Raw genomic sequence first — 18826 nt, forward strand, 5'->3', positions numbered from 1 at the left:
AAGGAACAGGTTCCGTTGAAGGAACAGGTGTGCAGGTAGTTATTACATCTGTACCTTCAGTGGCAGGAAACAATAGTGGGTTGAGCCTAAAAACCCATCTCTTGAACAAATGGCTTAGGAGTTGGTGCAAACGCAGGAGTTTTGGTTTTTTTGATCATGGGGCAATTTACTCGGCACCTGGCATGATGGCTGCAGATGGATGCAGCCTGTCTTCACGGGGAAAGAGGGTTCTAGCTGAGGAACTGGCGGGACTTATTGACAGGTGTTTAAACTAGGTATGAAGGGGGAAGGGGACAAAATGACGACCGCTGGGACTGAGGGGGCAGTTCGAGGCTCCAAACAGGACTTGATGGGTGGAGACAGTGGAGTTCAAAGGCTTGGAGAGAGGTGGAGGGATGCTGCTTCTCTTAAGTGCCTGTATACTAATGCGCGTAGCATGGGGAATAAACAGGAAGAGCTGGAGTTCTGCGTGCGGTCGCAAGGTCATGATCTCATCGCGATCACGGAGACGTGGTGGGACAGCTTGCATGACTGGAATGTTGTCATGGAGGGCTATGTGCTTTTTAGGAAAGATCGGCTGGCTAGGCGGGGTGGTGGAGTTGCTCTTTATGTGAGAGAGCAGCTAGAATGTATTGAACTTCACTTGGGGGAGAGTGATGTAGCAGTGGAGAGCTTATGGGTGAGAATCAAGGGGCAGGCTGGTAAGGGTGACACTGTTGTGGGGGTGTACTACAGGCCCCCTGATCAGGATGAGGAGGCTGATGAGGCCTTCCGAAAGCAACTGGATGTAGCGTCACGTTCCCAGGCACTGGTGCTTATGGGGGACTTCAATTATCCAGATATTTGCTGGATGACCAACATAGCCAGGCACGCACGGTCCAGACGGTTCTTGCAGTGTGTTGAAGACAACTTTCTGATGCAGGTGGTGGAGGAACCGACGCGGGGAGGGGTGTTACTGGACCTTATTTTCACCAACAGGGATGGACTTGTTAAGGAAGTAAAGGTAGGGGGCAGTTTGGGTTGTAGTGATCATGAGATGGTGGAGTTCAAGATCCTGAGCGGAAGAAGCAAAGCAATAAGTAGGATTGCTACCCTGGACTTTAGGAGAGCCAACTTCGATCTCTTCCGGGACCTACTTGGAGCTATCCCGTGGGCTCGGGTGTTAGAAGGTAAGGGGGCCTCTGAGAGCTGGTCAGCATTTAAACAGCTCTTCTTCCAAGCTCAGGATCGGTGCGTCCCTGTGAACAAGAAATCGGGAAAAGGTGGCAGGAGACCTTTGTGGATGAGCAAGGAGCTCATGCGCAAGCTCAAAGGAAAGAAGAAGGTCCATGAAATGTGGAAAAAGGGTCTGATCACTTGGGAAGAATATAGGAATGTAGTCAGGGCCTGCAGGGATGCGACGAGGAAGGCTAAAGCCCGTCTGGAATTGAATCTGGCTAAAGTGATAAAGGATAATAAAAAAGGCTTCTTCAAGTATGTTAATAGCAAAAGGAAAACTAGGGAGAATGTGGGCCCCTTACTAAGTGAGGGGGGGGTCCTCGTAACGGGGGATGCTGAGAAGGCAGAGATACTGAATGCCTTCTTTACTTCTGTCTTCAGTGAAAAGGCTCCCCTGCAGGAATCCCACACCCTGGAGGTTAGGGAGAGGGTCTGGGGAATGGGAGACTTCCCTTTAGTCAGGAAAGAGGATGTGCGTGAGCGCCTAGGCAGTACTAAGGTCCACAAGTCCATGGGACCTGATGGGGTGCATCCACGTGTGCTGAGGGAGCTGGCGGAGGTCATTGCCGAACCGCTCTCCATCATTTTTGAGAGGTCTTGGACAACAGGGGAGGTCCCTGAAGACTGGAGGATAGCCAATGTCACTCCGGTCTTCAAAAAGGGCAAGAAGGAAGATCCGGGTAATTATAGGCCTGTCAGCCTCACCTCCGTCCCTGGAAAGGTGATGGAACAGCTTGTGCTGGATACCATCTCCAGACAACTGGGAGAAAAGGAGGTTATCAGGAGTAGTCAGCATGGGTTCACCAAGGGGAGGTCGTGCTCGACCAACTTGGTGGCCTTCTATGATGCTGTCACATGCTGGGTGGATGGGGGAAGAGCGGTAGATGTAATCTACCTTGATTTTAGAAAGGCGTTTGATACTGTCTCCCACGACATCCTTATAACAAAGCTGAGGAAGTGTGGGATAGACGAGTGGACAGTGAGGTGGGTTGAGAACTGGCTGACTGGCAGAGCGCAGAGGGTCGTCGTTGGTGGTGCAGAGTCTGGCTGGAGACCTGTAACCAGTGGTGTCCCCCAGGGGTCTGTGCTGGGTCCGGTCTTGTTCAACATCTTCATCAATGACCTTGATGAGGGGATAGTGGCCACCCTCAGCAAGTTTGCTGATGATACGAAGTTGGGAGGATTGGCTGACACGCCTGAAGGCTGTGCTGCCATTCAGCGAGACCTGGACAGGCTGGAGAGCTGGGCAGTAAGAAACCGGATGAGGTTCAACACAAGCAAGTGTAGGGTCTTACACCTAGGGAGGAAGAATTGCATGCACCAATACAGGCTGGGGGATGAGCTGCTGGAGAGGAGCTCTGCAGAGAGGGACCTGGGCGTCCTGGTGGACGACAGATTGGCCATGAGCCAGCAGTGTGCCCTCGTGGCCAAAAAGGCCAATGGCATTCTGGGGTGCATTAAAAAGAGCGTGTCCAGCAGGTCGAGGGAGGTGATCCTCCCCCTCTACTCTGCCCTGGTAAGGCCTCATCTGGAGTACTGTGTCCAGTTCTGGGCTCCCCAGTACAAAAAAGACAGGGATCTCTTGGAAAGAGTCCAGCGGAGGGCCACAAAGATGGTGAAGGGCCTGGAGCATCTCCCCTATGAAGAAAGGCTAAGTAAACTGGGTCTGTTTAGCCTTGAGAAAAGAAGACTGAGAGGGGACCTGATCCAGGTTTATAAATATCTGAGGTGTGGCGGCCATAGTGGTGAGGCCAGTCTCTTTTCAGTGGTACGTGGAGACAGGACGAGGGGAAACGGACATAAGCTGCAGCATAGGAAGTTTCGCACGAATGTGCGTAAGAACTTCTTCACGGTGAGGGTGACGGAGCACTGGAACAGGCTGCCCAGGGAGGTTGTGGAGTCTCCTTCTCTGGAGATATTCAAGTCTCGCCTGGACGCCTACCTGTGCGACCTGGTGTAGGGAACCTGCTTTGGCAGGGGGGTTGGTCTCGATGATCTCTAGAGGTCCCTTCCAACCCCTACAATTCTGTGATTCTGTGATTCTGTGATTCTGTGAACATAACTGCTCCTGTTATTTGTCACTTTGGAGCATCAATTAAAAACTCACAGTGCTAACATCTGTTCTCTCTGTGTTCTATGGTTGCTTTTGCTCTACTCTCTGTCCATGTACAGTCATACCAGTTAAAACTGAAAGAGGGCATTTTTTGTGAACTTTTTTTTGCTGAGACACCAGTCTTACTTCCATAGGATTCACAGTGATGGTCAATGCAGAGTCATCCCAGTCCATCTCATTTTCCTTTCCAGTGTCCTGGTCACGCATCGTTCGCTGATGTGCAGCTCTGATTCTGAACACTCCCAGAATGATCATAAAAACCAGGAAACTCACACAAACTACAATCACAACAGTGGCTGTACTTGGAACAACTGCAACAACAGAAAAGGATTTTCTTAGATGATATTGATACACAATTTTTACATAATGGCAATAATTAATTCTGTGTTCCCATCAGCTACAAGAGGGAAATGGCATTATAAAAATAATATAGGTAGCTTCACAGAGGCAGTTTACATAAGGCCACTGAAAAGTCTGTAGAACTCACTGAGGAAATAACTGCAATTCTTTCCTTGTGCTATTTGTAAGAAATAATGTCCCTGTTCCTCACAGTTCTTTATTTAGTTCTTACAGGCTCTGTTAAGAACAGTACACCTCCTGTTTTCCAACATGTGCACCAGCAGAGCTGCCCTCCTAGCAGGGAGATATTTTGTAGATCTCTAGCAATCTGCTGCTCTCTGTTTGGGCAACAGCACAATAGGATCAAGAAGCTGCTTACATTTATTAGTCCAACACAGTGATTTAACTCTGGGGGGAGGGAAAAAAAGTCTCTCTGCAACAAGAAGCCTCCGCATCAGTTTAACACCAGAAAAAAAAAAAATCAGCAGAACTTCTGTGACTGAGAATTCTCACCTGAAAATGGATGAGGGTTAGCTAGGTTGTGACCAGACAGATCAACAAACGTGTGGTGCACAGGATGTACAAACTGTGGTTGTGCAGCTATGTGATTAGCGTGTTCAACGGGGTTAGCTGTGTGGATAACATTCACCTGAGTACAAAAGGAAACAATTAAAATCCAGAAATACAAGGTGACCTTTCAAGAGACAAAAAAAAAAAAAAAAGGGGGGGGGAGGGGGTGGAGAGGAAAGATTTCTTAATTTGCCTGAGTAATCATCTAATTCTTAATGACCACAGCTATGATTTGTCACAGAGAACAAGCATTCCAACCAGTAGTTCCTCCTATGTTAGCTTCATGTCATATAATTCTGCAGTTCTGAGCTTTCAACTCTGGTTTAGTTGGTCTGGCAAAGTTTTTGCAGAGACATCAGTATTTGAGAATAACCCAGGTAAAGCCAGCTCATTATCCAATTCAGTAGCCAGCCATTTTAATTCTGAAATAACAGTATATAAAAATGTATGACACATTAATTACACTCTCTTCCTTCCCATCTTTTGTTATTCTGTCATTTATCTTCAGCTAACAGCAAAGAGAAAATCTGTATTACAAACCAAGGATTAAGGTAAAACTTCTCTCTACAGTTTAACCCATGCTTAGCATAGCTGGCTTTTAACAACTGCAAACTTATTGTCACACGGCATATCTCATGTTTCCTTGCCAAACACACAGAGCTAAATATACCTCTGCTTTGGGAGACTGTTGTGATACAGGGTACCTGACCAGCTGCACTACAGGAAGAGAGCAAATTCAGTACAGAAAAGGAAAGCATTTGCAGTTCAATAGTCTGGGAAGATCCCAACTCAAGCTCAGAGAATTTCCTCAGGAAACCAAGCCACATTAATTAGTTAGGCTCTGTAATCTAACTTCCCAGCCCACCATATCCACTCAACTAATGCTAAATACAGCTGCTAAATTTCACTGTCACCCTTTTGGTCAGCTTCAAAAAACAGGAATTCAAACTCAGAGCTGAAAGATGCAGAGGTACACGACAGTTCCACTCAACATAATTTCACGTTCCAGAAGCTGAAATAATTAGCTTCTATTCTACTGCAGAAGAAATGCAACTCTAGCCTATGCTTTTACATAAGTGCTTACTATCAGTGTTTGAAGGATCACACAATCTAAATAGTAAAGGGCTCAGTAAATCCATTTACAGAAACCTGTGAGTTATACATGAAAGCTACTCAAGTCTCTGGTCAGCACAGCATTTCTAATAGTTCCTTCACATTTCTTTTCCCCCAAAATTTATATGCTGTCTTTCAAATTCAATGTTTCTGCCTTCACGCTTTCGTCAGCCATATTACTTCTGCTACGACACAACAGTTTCCACAATTGCTTCACCTCTGTTTAGGCTGCCTCACTTAAAGATGAAATGTAGGATTAAGAGAACATACATAAAATACTGCTTGAGATGCACAAGTTCGTTAATATCTACAGGACAAAAATCTTAATGATTTATTCATCAATAATCCATCAGTTGAGGCAACAACTATCATCCATCCATCCCTCCAGACACTACACCTCCCAGAGCAATCAGAAGAGCTCACATACCTCTACTTTAAACTCGTTGCTGACATAGCGCCCATTAAGCTCAGAACAAACCAATTTGAACTTTCTATCAAAAAGAGAAACGGTGTGCCAGTTTCTGTAGCGTATCAAATGCAAAACTTCCTCATAGCTAGCCATTGTATCAACTCCTGCAGAGAGAGAAACAAGAAAAACAATTACTTTGTAAAAGCCTAGTGCAACACCATGTACTCTACATCACACTTCCTTCCTTTGAACAAGTTTTCTTGGCAGATAGATTTTCAGTCAGCAGAATCAAAAGTAACACTGTTATGGCAGATGGACACACGTGGCTTTACTGAAATTTGCGGTGTTACTTTGTGGTAAAATCTGAGATTCACATGGCCTGTAAAATCTTTTCTTTTGAATGTATAACAGACTCTGAAAACAAGAAGAAAGGAATGATGCACACTCCATACCACTGGATTATCTGTGCAAGAAGAAAGCCTTTTCTAGGGGGCAAAGTATACTTCATTTTCACAGTTAAGTAGTAACCTGCAATTTATAGGACACCAAGTGTCCAAAGAAAGGAGATTCTAGAATGACCTATGTTGTAGAATCAGTTTTCCACAAAACAGTGCAAACAACTCTGAGCCTGAAATTCCAGTAAAAAAAAATGAGCTATTTGGAGTAAAGTGTTACAAGCCATCTATTGAGCACACTGATTTCAGACCTTTCCTGCATGAGCAAAAGAACTAAGTCCCACCTGTGATGATCATGCCAAGGTTGGAACTACTCATCTCAATGCCTTTCTGCTGTAATCGTGTCATGTCAACCTCCAGGCTTTCTTGATCTTGATTTAGTTCTTCTCCAACCACCGTCACCTCACACGTATCCAGGTTATGCATGATTTCTTCAGAAACCAAAGACTCTTGTACTAAAAAGTAGAGGAACCGCCAAGGAGATGAGTAGAAACAAAGACGAGTCGACACACTATAAAATATCCCATGCAAACACTACTCTTCTTTCAAATAAAACATTAAGATCTGGGCCTGAAGTAAAGAGACCAAGTATCCAAGGTCTAAAGATAAATAAGGGATTATTTGCATGGCCTGGACTTACTACCATTTCCAGGAAAATTTCTGTTAGCTCAGAGCAGAATACTTACACTTTTTCCCAAGCAATACACATCTTGTTTCCCCTACTAGATTCTGACTGCAGGAGAAATCCATGTTGCTTTGCAAGAGGAAGATCCTCCAACATGATCACAAAATAGAATAGGGGTAAGCAAGAGCTAAGAGCAGAAATGATGTTACCTGTAGGATCTTCATCCCCATCTCCATCTGGCTCCACCTCCCGTGTAATGGTGCTTATTATGCGAAGCTCAGGGAAGAGGGAAATGCCCTCAGAACTCTCAAACTCTGAAGCAGATCGGGCAAAATGGTTGATGCCACTCAGGCTGATTTTTGGTTCCTCTGGTTGCAAGACCATTACATATCCCTCCACAGAAGGAATAGAGACGCAGGCCTCTTCATTGAAACACCTATGAGATACAGAAGCACAATCAAGGTAGCTATTTGAAAGGGAGGCGCAATTATGCACAGTAATTACTTAATAAATTAGAAAAGCTCTATCTCAGACCCAGGAGTCTCAGATAAATTCATCAACTGTGTTGGAAGAATTCCCCAGCAAGGGAACAATCTTACTATTAACTTTTACTTACATTTAACATTTTGCCCCATTTTCTATGCTATGACTAACAGTACAGATAATAACTTTATTGAAGCTTGTGACACTGGGTATGTCCTCTCACTGATAAATCTCTCACCTCTTACATCTTCCTTACTACATCCTTAGGAAGAAAAGAGCAGTATTGGGAACAACTGTCATATTCAAATGTGACAGTAGATACAGTAGAAGTCTTTGGTGTATCAGAACTGAGATTTGTCAACATTTTTTCAGGCCTCAATATCACCATACAGGAAAGTATTATTTCAGCACTAGAACATACTTGACAGTACTGGTGATTTTAAGCCTCCGGATTCCAGGTGTGGGGAATTGGCGAGAATTCAGATAGGAAATGTGCTGCATGGCCTTATCAACTCTGTCAATATCATCCCCTTCTATGGTCACTGCTGACTGACTAGGGTTCATGTGGATCTGAAATTACAGAAGAGAGAAAAAAAAGGGGACGCAAACAGAAAAATGATCAGGTAATTAAAACAGAAGTTCAGCCCCGTTTACAGGTAAGCGCTGGGATAGTTACAGCTGTATTCAAAGCAGTGAGGACATTATTTATGGCCTTGTGCTTCACTTCCTTCTTCCAGTCAAATATGCTGAGTATTTTCTCCTTCAGAAAGGAAAATCTAGGTACTTGTAACAGTTCTGATGTGAAGTAGTAAGATAGACAGACAGCTAATATGAAAGATAAATTTAGCTTTGTTCATGCAACCTTACTATGAAAAATAATAATAATTAAAAAAAAAAAAAGATATCTAAGTCGGATTAATTCTACTAAGCTGCTTGTTAAGAATCTCTATCTGGTGTAGCTGATAAAACAGAGGCTTTCAAATACCCAATTTCTTTTCTCAAGTTCCAGAGAACACTATAACTTTCACTTTTAAACTCCGCTATGACCATGTCTATACTAGAAAGATTTGCTAGTTTTCATTTTAATGCAACGTGCCACAATTAAATAAACCTATTTTAGTTAGGATGCCCCTAATTAACTACTCGCAAAATGTGCATCTATTATGAGCAGAGTAACATGCATAGTCCCCTTCATTAATACGTGACTTTACCTTCACGCCTTTGCCAACACCATCAGCAATTTGCAAATCCAGTCCCTCCTTGCAGGTATACAGGCAATCTATCACTTTCTTGTTTTCCAGTTTACCAGAACGAATCATCAAACCTGCCAGATTGCCTCGGAAGAACTGAGCCATGCGGAGCTCACCACCTTCAGAAAGAAAGAAAAGAAAAATCTTTAAAAGATGTTGATTTTTTTTTTTTTTTCCACTTCTCTTTTATAAAATAACGAATTTGCTTTGTGGCTCCACAGTACATTATAGACATGCATGTTAGTTTTTCATCCATTCTGGGTGTTAACCTTGTCATTACATTCAAGCATACAGAAAGAATTAAACAGTTCACCATGCACATGGCCTTCAAAACATGACGGTGTGACCATCTTGAACTGTTATTTCCATAGCAAGAATTTCTTTTGCTCATACAGCGAGGTGGTGTTCAGAACCAAATAAGTGAACCAAATCCTGAATTCTCACAATCAGGTACTAACTCCAGTTAGAGTTTTCCCTATAAAAGCAGTAGTGCCTACCATGGTAGGAGCCAACAGCATCAGTCCTCAAGCTATTAACTCTCTAGACTAAGCCAATCATTTCAGGCTCTATTTACACTCAAAGGAGAGAAATAAACTTCATAGCATCACTCAGGCTGTGAGACAGTGGTACAGGCTGCCCAGAGAGGCAGTGGATGCCCCGCTCTTGGAAACACCCAGGGCCAGTCTGGACTTGACTCCGAGCACCTGACTGAGCTGTAGGCATCCCTGTTCATTGCAGTTGGACCAGATGGCCTCTAAGGATCCCTTCCAACTCAAACAATTCTATGATCCAGCTCATCCTGTAGGAATATCTAAGAGTTAATGAGTCCTCTCTAACCAAGTCATCTTCTCTGCATGGAATTAAAGCAAGGAGTTTAAACTCAAGTCACTCAGTTTTACACACCTACATTAATTGCAGTCTTCTAAGCATCTGACATATTTGATTTTTTTGATTACACCAAATGATCACCAAGTGAACTAGCAACTAGCAGCCATAGGACTCCACCTGCAAATTTGTATTTCAAAGTCATCACTTAGTAAGCTAAGAGATTTTTATAAAGGTGTCTATGCTTGTTTTGAAGATTCTGGGCGATGAAAGATCCCTGACATAACTCAGAAGTTTTCAGTAGTTAATTGCTGTGTTATAAATCTTAGTTCCAGTTTAGACTTGCAGAGCTCCAGAATCTAGTTCCTGGATTCAGTTACATCCTTGCCAAACTAAAACATGATGCACAGCTAGAAATCTCAGTTTTATTTAGACCATTTCAAGATATTTAAACTATACAGAACAAACTTGCCTTGACTCAAGACAAAAAAAAAATCCACTGAACTATAAAAGTCTAAGAAAATAAAACCCTGAAGCCAACCAGACCTAACTGGGAGCAAAAAGGTTTTCTCATCAAATGAGTATCCAATCCACTGCCAATTATGAGAAGGAATTGTTTATATATCAGCAATCTGATGTAAATATGAAATTGTTTGAGTAGGAAGCAGGACTATCCAATTTCAAAGATCCTTCTCAAACTACAGAATGTCTATGCTATGCACAAACATACCTTCATGCATATATGTACACTCATATAGGATGAGGTGTATTTATATTTTAACAAAACTGGATTAAATAAATTGTAGCTAAATAAATTTGCATCAGCAACTTATTTTACACCACTTCACTGCAATCAAATGGTGGCAAATTTGTACATGGGTGTGCAATTGGTTGGAAAAAAAAAAAAAGAAACAATGAAAAAAAAAATCAGCTGGTAAAGCTCTGGAAATAAAGGCACAATGAAGAAACAAGCCTAGGAGAGGATTACGTGAAGGTCAATGGCCCAAATGCTATGCCTGCATTTCATGCTGTGTGTGAGATGAAGCAATGTCTTGGCTTAAAAATGAAATAAAACAGTAGGGAAAAAACTCCAGCAACCTGCAGAGGTCTCAGGCAGGGTTTCATTGTCATTTTCATTTCCTGTATATTCTGTAGAAGAGCAAGACAAAGAATAGGACAAGAGGGAAGCGACCAGGTCGTTACAGTTTAGCAAATTCTCTCTTGGGTCACAGAAAATAAACACCACCACTGTTCCTCAGAAGTAGCATTCATGGCAAGACAATTTACTATTGATGAGATCACCAATGAGATGCAGGTCTAACAACTGACACAGCTTTCCTCTAATAATAATAATATTATCATATGTACCAACCTGTCAATTTATCAGATGGAAGTGTGCAAAACAAACAAACAAATAAAAAAAAACCAACAGACACCAACAAACCAAAACAGAAAAAAACCCACCCCAAAAAGAGCTTTTAACCTTCTTAAATAAATATTAAAGGCACACAATTTCTAGAGCTGTATATATATCTATACGTGCTGTATATATATCTATCTATCTTTGGGCAGCCTGCCTTATTTAACAATGTTTGTAAGGCAAAGTTCATGGCCTTGTGCTCTAACTTCACTCTTTTGTCAAATCTCTTTTTCCTTTTGTGTTTAATTGCCTACAAATCAGACCTTTGGTGGAAACTTTTAAAAGGCAGACCAACGAGTTCTTGTCTTCCAGACTATGGAAGTTCCAGTCTGTTGTTATTAAAAAGTAGACTCACATTGGAAGAAATTAAAGAATCATATCATGTTGCCAGTATGAAAGCACAGAAGTTTGTAAATTAAATGCTTTTGTTATAATGCAGAGCATATAGAAGCCATTACACAATCCATATACTCAGCTAGAACTTGGTTCCCAGTCTCATGAAAACCAGCCACTCTAGTTTCCCCATGAGCTAAAACAGATAGTTGGAAAGTTACAAACAGAATATGAGATGAATTATGGGGAAAATAACTAACTGACTCAAAGTGACAACAAAAAGGATTTAACACTAAAGTGACATAAATGCTGAAAGATAGTGAACTTCCCACAAATATTGTTTGATGGAGAAAATATTTTGATTATTTAACCTCCATTCACACTTCAAACCCTTAACATTCAAAAAAAAAAAAAAAAAAAAAAAAAAGAGAAACATTATAAAACCTGAGACCATTAATTTGATAGAAATGTTCCAAGTTTTCCATTTGTCAATCACTCAGAAGCTACTTCTCTGCATTATGGCAGACTGCAACTACAGTCTACATTCTGAACTACAATAAAACAGGAATGATTTAGCACTGCTCTGACCCAAAAGATCAATTCATACCACCTAGGATGTAATTTAGTCAGCCAGCCAAACATTTCAGTTCAGGACTGCAAAGCAAGAACTTTGCTACAGGGATCTTTAGCAATCAGCTATCAGTGCTCCACAGTCAGATGCTTGCTACCTTTTTTCTTCAAGGTTTGCAGATTAGATTTCACAAAAACTGGAGAAAATGAATCAGCATTTTACAGCTTGCAGAATTTTGTCATTTAACCAGAGTCTGTACGTAATAAAGCAGATGCTTCTTATATTTCTATAAGCAACTGATAAAATACCCAAGAGACAGCACCACTGTGTTGCTTTTAGCTGAATTGTCTACTGGCTACACTTTGATTTATGAGATCACTTCTTCTAAAACGTGCCGTTCAACCTACTTGAAATTAGCATTCTCCATAATAAGACCTTACAACTGCTCTTAAGAAGTTATCTATCTGTATCCTCACACATACCAGAGAAACTTCAAGGTAATGCTACTTGTTGAGTAGCTTTGTCATTCATACACACACACAGCCAGTAAACAAACAAACCTACTCGTGGAAAAAATGACTAAGAAGAAATATCAGATAACAAAAATCATACCCAAAAATATTCAGCAAGAAACATTAGAAGTTATCTTTCATGCAACAGAAAGATTAACTATGTATTGCTAGGCTAACCACAAAGATCTCATTATAAAAAAAAAAAAAGACCTAATTAAGTGTATTAACAATTGTAAACAGTTACCTTGCCAGCAGGCCCCAACTACTAGCTGAGTTTCTATTTTTGAAGGATGAAGCGGATAATCTTCAGTCACTGGGAAAGGATCATATGAAACACCATCTACATAAAGTGTCACTGCAGGAAATTCAACATTGAGGACGTAATGGTGCCATTCTTTGTCACAAACCTAAATAAAAAAAAGTATTAAAAATTGTTTTAATATTAAAAAAAAAAAGATTGCAATTGAATAACCGGATCTGATGCACATTTTGCAAATGTCCTCATGTGGAGATTTACCATTAAAACAACACACATTGCTCTGTACAGAACATAGGATATTTCATGCTATCTTACAGTGTATCTCATGTCAGGTAGCTGATGAGACCCTGCAGGCTGAAAAAGCACAAAAAATATTTAGTGTCTTTTGTATCATTCTTCACGATCACAATCATCATTAATTCACAGCAAATGGTAATAATACCAAAGAAAAGAGTTGGTATTATAGCACCTGCTTTCAAATGTAAAATAATTAAGATTGGATGAACCAAAAGAACACAGACAACTCTTATCCCAAACAGGAAGAAAGTATCTGCATCCCTAAGGGGCATATTACTCTATTCCTGTGGAGTAAATACCTAATTATGCAAATTGACCCATCCCTATTTACGATATGTGTATCTACTGCTGGCAATGTGTAACATGTCACAGACTTTATTCCACTGTGAAGAATCATTAAGAATTTCTTCTGTTATGCCATTAAACACTTTGATCTGCAACAGTGCTGCAAGCTCAGAAGTAATTGTTATAAACAAACTGGAATGCTCACGCCCCCTGTTTCCATATGCATTGTGTTATTGTGTAGTTAGTGAAGATAACTGACAAGACAGATGAAGTTTGGCATTTTATTTTCATATATAAATCCACACTTCACTGCCTTTCAGGACAATGGCTTGGACTTTATTTCATGAGCATCCCACTGGATTGAATGAAAGCACTAAAGTAGCAAGTCAAAATTAAGTTGAACAGGTATAGCTGCATCTATCCCTGACATTCATCACAAAGTAAACAGCACTGGGTCCTGCAGAACTCGGTATCAGGAGTCTGGAGTTGTAAAAAATACTTCTTAATAATTATCTTACTGGAGAGTTTAGGCTCCCATGTTTTTTCACTGCATTCTATCATTTTACCAGGCATTCCAAACTTACTTGATTTAGCTTCCAGTGGAATTCTGCAGGCTTGTATGTCTTTCCCTCTGAAGGATCTTGTCGGAAGAGGAAAACAAGGCGGCAGTTGTGCAGGTACAGCGTGTAGTGGTGTCGATTCATATCTGCACAAGAGTTTCAAGTATTGTCATTGTCTCCTTTAACTATTAGGCACTCAAAAAATAATTCACCAGTTCTGAATATTTCTATGTAAATGCGCCAGTAATTGATAAACAAATGCACAAGCAAATCAGACATGTTAAGAGAGACAGCATCTCCACCTAGAAAAAATATATACTGCAGTTAATGCTGATTTTTGGCAGTATCAAGAATAAGGCTATTTGTGGACTGCTGGAACAATACGCCTACCACGATGAAAGGAAATGCATTACAAAATTACAAAAACAAGCCTGACTCATTTCAGCTGAAGCTAGATAATTTAAGTGCACATCTCTACAGGTAAGTACAGTAAAGAACAGCTTTGCAGTCCACTTCCTTTCACTTCCAAGAAAAACCTAGAGAAATCACTTCAGGTTCCCACATATGCTACCATAGTTCATAAAAACAAAACTCAACAAATTAGACTGTTCATACACGATGTACTGACAAACCTGTCTTGTCTGAATTGCAAAGAATTGTCTCCTTCTCTTTGGTTCCAGGCCCATGCCTCATCCACACTGAAATCATGAAGGGTTCTTTCAGATTGACTGTGACAACACCATCTGGAATCTTCACAGCCTGTGTGCCATTGAACTCAAAGACTTGGTCACTGTCGTGACCATTATCAGTAGGAAGTCCTATCGTCCAGTTCGCAGCACTACTTGGAGAAGGAAGCAGTTCAGCTGTGCCAGAAGCAGCACCTGCAGTAAAAATGCTCACATGAAAACAAGGCAGTGACTAGAAAGATCACAGCTAGCTTCATATCAAACAGCTTCTAATGAGCATTAGTTTTGCAGTGCCAACTGTCAGTATTATGCATTATCATCACATATCAGGCAATTTCTTATTGAATAATAAGGCACTAACATTAGACATATCTAATATTACAATGTCTTCCATATGCTTAATTTCTGGGTAGCTTACTGATCTCATTGAAAATGCAGAACTTTACTTTGCCTTTATCTCAGGAACCATTACACTAATATCATTTGTCCCTCACACCCATGAAAATAATGTCTTTTTCTTGTCACTATGGTAGCTGTAAGATTAATATCCACCCAGCTGAAGAAGTCTGAATAAGAACGCCACACTGAAGCCAAGCATCCCCTCTCAGTTCACCGACTAATAAGACTGCATATCTTTTAACATAATATTCAGTCTACAATAAGCACTTTATCATAACAAAAAAGCATTCTTACCACAGAGTCTGTGAATGGATTTCTCAGAATAGGTGTCTCTATCGCAGCCTTTCCCAATATGATTGGTTTCTAGTTCAACTGTTGCCTGAACTGAGGTTATTGGCTCATCACATGTCTCCAAACGCATACTTGGGAAGAGTGCTAAAGAACCAGTACCGGGTTCATATTCTATTCTTTTGCTCCAACCTGTATAATTATTCAAAGAAACAACATTAACAAAAAACCCACCTCCTATTTAACTGAACGCACTGGCAAAGCAGATAGGAAGGAGCTCAAACTAACCTTGCCAGCCAGGCTTGCACGTAGGCTTAATGCTAATTTTAACCAATACATCCTCAGCAGCTCTCTTCTTCCCACAGTCATACGCAGTTACTGTCAGTTTATACTGATGCTCTTTGCCATAGCTCAACTTTTCTGTGTTTTTGATATAACCTGGCAAAAAAAAAAAAAGAAGTTATATTCCAGAAATGAATATTTCAGGGTCACTGCTGTGTTAAATCCATACAGGTACTATCTGTGTACTTCATACTGGTAACAAGACTTTAGCAGCCAAACAGACAAATGAATTAGACTACCTGTGCTTTCAATGCTAGACATAAGGTCCAGATATTTTAAAATTATACATATCCAGAAGATAAGTACAAATATACAGAACAACAAGTATATACTTATCAGGCTCATCATAGTATATTACATTGCATTATATAATATACATATATATGTATAATATTTAATAATATTATATTTCTCCAAAATAAACTATTCACATGTGGTAACTGGTAAATAAACTCTATCAGGTTATCTGTTTCATCTGCAAAGCTTTAGAAATGTGAATACCCACAAAAATTCAAACTAAAGCCTGATAAAAACTGTCTTGTTTTGCTTAATCAGGCTCCTTGGACCCCTGGAAATGGTCCACAGATCACAGACTGAATGGAAATGACCTAAACAAAACACTACACTTCAAACCCAATACCCACAACACTGTAAACTTCAGAGCCACAAGAAGTAAGCATCTCACATGGAAAAAGCACACTAACAGAATCCTAGTTTTGAAAGCTGTTCAGCAAAAGAAAACTACAGGGGGAAAAAAAAAAAAAAAAAAAGCTTACTAAGAGCTGGTTTAAAATGTAGTACAGCTCTTTTTTTGTTGTTTATTTTGGAAAGTATTTTACAGGAAACAAAAGGTGCAAACTACCTGCTCCTTGCATCAGTAGACAGTCACTATACTACGCACTGAAAGACATCTCACTTTTTATTATAAACATGTCCATTTAACTGCATCCTAGGAAAGGGTTAAAGCAGGGTTGCTGCAGCTTTATGCTGATCAATTTGAAGCCCTCTGCCTAAGGCAGTGACTGACAGTAATTCCCATTCTGTCTTGCATCACATTCTTACCATCCTTGTCAATAGCAAAAGGAACATCCGGAGTTACAATTTCATAGTTGCAGATCTGGCTGAACTGAGGTGAACAATCTGCATCCACTGCTTCCACTTTCAGAATGTTATCATACCTCTTCCCTTCAATAACCGTTGCTTTGTACGATTTCTCTTTGAACACGGGAGAATACTCATTAACATCATTCACCTGAATGTGTACTGTGGCTCTGGAAATAAAACACCAAGGTCAGTTTTCTTTACAGTGCAGATCTCCCATTTTTGTGTGGGGTCTGATAGAACTCTCATTTACAGATGAAACTACTCCAGAATTTAAGCTCCCTGAGGGACGTCACCAATTACTAACAAGACTAAAAATCTAACTGGAAAAGCACTGAATATTTTCCCCATGTGTTGCTATGTAATTCTGTGTAGTTCCAATCCGTTGTTTACTATTGCTGTTTAAAATTAGAGAACCAATATTGCAACTACTAAGCTGCTGCCACTTTCAAGAAATATAACAAAGTACAGCTGTGACAAAATAGGCATTTAGTTCTGATAGCAGTACAATTCTTTCAGCTCTCTTCTGCTGTCAGAGTATGTGATATCAACATCTAATTTTTATTTCATGTGAGTAAGAATGACAGACATGACTAGTCTTAGACTAAGAGCTCAGTCAAGTGCCTTTGATTAGCTTTCTTTTCATAATGAGGCACTGAGTGCTGTACATCAGTGAAAACTGATTTATTTCCTGGATATAGGACTGATAGATGAAGACAATTTAAATGAAAAAAAATTGCAGTAGCAAGATGCACTGTAACACACATACAGCAAGCTAAATAATCCTAACCAGGTTGGGTCAAGAAAAGGTGAATAGTGAAAAGTATAAAAGTATCTGAAATGTAAATAAAGAACCCAATCTCCACAGCCCCTGTGTAAAAGCAAACGACTTAAAATGCTTATGTTAAGAAAGTATCTTTAAGGTTTTCTTTTATCCTGCATACCCAACCAATTGCACCAACAGAAGGCTTTGTGTAGCAAACACTGCTTGTACTCCTGACTAAAGTAGCAGCCACAAGAAAATAGCAACAGTGGTTTGCAGGTACAGGTCTTAGGAACCCATTATTTTTCCATGGCAAAAGAAGAACTGCAGAACACAGTCCTGGATCACAGAGCAACGCTGTAATGACAGCTTCACCAATCCCAGCTGTCTTAGCTCACTACACAGAGAAATCTGCACAGCCATAACACTGCATCACCTGGCAACCATACACATCACACCTCTACCAAGGAAGCTGTGTTTTGCCTGCTCAGAAAGGCAGAAGATTGGCCACTTGTGTGCCAGACAGTTCAACTATTTATTTATCATTCATGCACTTACATGAGATGCCTAGGATAAGGTATTTCTGAATATATACCAAAGAGATTGACTGGCTGCCTTTTTGTTAGGAACTTTCCCAATTCTACTTTTGTTACCTTTTCTCTAGCCTACATATTTTGATAAAACTCATATTTTAGATTTATACACATTGTTCTGGATCTATCAAAAAGGAAGTTTATATCTCAAACAACCTGCACAGGCACAAAAATACATTCCAGCTGTACAGTGAGGAGAAGGAACTATACTACAACACTGAACTGAGCAATTCCAGCCATCCAAACAAAATGATAACTGCCATCTTTTTGTTTCAGATCTTTCTTCAAAAGTAAAATTGAGTGTCAAATAGAAATTCAACTGGAATACCTATTTTCCACCAGTGTAACCCTAAACAAGATAACTTTCTGCTGTGTATTTGAAGCAGCTATATCTATACAGCTATGGAATAACAACTGTATTTGTCTCCAAGATGACTGCTGGTAAACCAGTCCTCATCTTGTTTGTGTCCCTCTTTACTTTGCACTGAAGTAATCTTCCACATGCTTGGCAGATGTTGACACCAGGGTGTTGTTATTCGGTTACTTGCAAGTCAACTTCTAGAGCCATTAAATTGTGGTTTATTCTTTAGATGAAGACTGCTTTGTTCCCATCCTTTAATCTAGGCAGAGAAGAACCTTATGCTATTGATCTTGCTTTTTAGGGTGAGGCCAGCTGGAAACAATAGCAATATGTATTCTTTTCCATTTTGTCATGGCTTATTGAACTAGAATTTTTGTCTTAAAAATTGAATTCTGAAACAATGTCCATAGCTGGTATCCCATGTGGAGTCTTTATATCAAGTCAGATGTTAAATATTTCAAGAGCATTCAGAGATGTGGAGGGTAAAGTAGTATCATTGAGAATACAATTAGAGATATCAAAACAGTTCATTTCCATTTTGCTACTATTTATATTGCCATAATATGAAAGTCTTCCACTACTAACACTTGGTTTGCATTTACTCCAAACACACAGGACATAAATCACCAGGAACAGGAGACCAGTTGAAACCAAAC

The 18826-nt window shown here is 40.2% G+C and overlaps 1 protein-coding gene across 4 annotated transcripts in view; it reads right to left on the bottom strand.

The window, feature by feature from the left end:
- Positions 1 to 18826, bottom strand: part of CLSTN1 (calsyntenin 1) — a 38546-nt gene that overhangs the window by 3208 nt on the left and 16512 nt on the right. For 2 of the 4 annotated variants that reach the window (XM_085242327.1, XM_085242326.1), the window contains 14 exons: positions 16415 to 16623; positions 15299 to 15448; positions 15017 to 15202; positions 14270 to 14518; positions 13662 to 13783; positions 12481 to 12643; positions 10499 to 10549; positions 8537 to 8694; positions 7747 to 7895; positions 7052 to 7278; positions 6502 to 6672; positions 5781 to 5926; positions 4184 to 4319; positions 3458 to 3642 (listed from right to left, as the gene is read on the bottom strand). In XM_085242327.1, the coding sequence (XP_085098453.1) occupies positions 3458 to 3642; positions 4184 to 4319; positions 5781 to 5926; positions 6502 to 6672; positions 7052 to 7278; positions 7747 to 7895; positions 8537 to 8694; positions 10499 to 10549; positions 12481 to 12643; positions 13662 to 13783; positions 14270 to 14518; positions 15017 to 15202; positions 15299 to 15448; positions 16415 to 16623 (2302 nt within the window). The remainder of the gene's footprint in view (positions 1 to 3457; positions 3643 to 4183; positions 4320 to 5780; positions 5927 to 6501; positions 6673 to 7051; positions 7279 to 7746; positions 7896 to 8536; positions 8695 to 10498; positions 10550 to 12480; positions 12644 to 13661; positions 13784 to 14269; positions 14519 to 15016; positions 15203 to 15298; positions 15449 to 16414; positions 16624 to 18826) is intronic. The other 2 variants (XM_085242329.1, XM_085242328.1) reach the window with 1 other exon arrangement.

The sequence above is a fragment of the Meleagris gallopavo genome, chromosome 23, assembly GCF_905368555.1.
Source record: "Meleagris gallopavo chromosome 23, MGAL_WU_HG_1.1, whole genome shotgun sequence".
NCBI classification, from domain to species: Eukaryota; Metazoa; Chordata; class Aves; order Galliformes; family Phasianidae; genus Meleagris; species Meleagris gallopavo.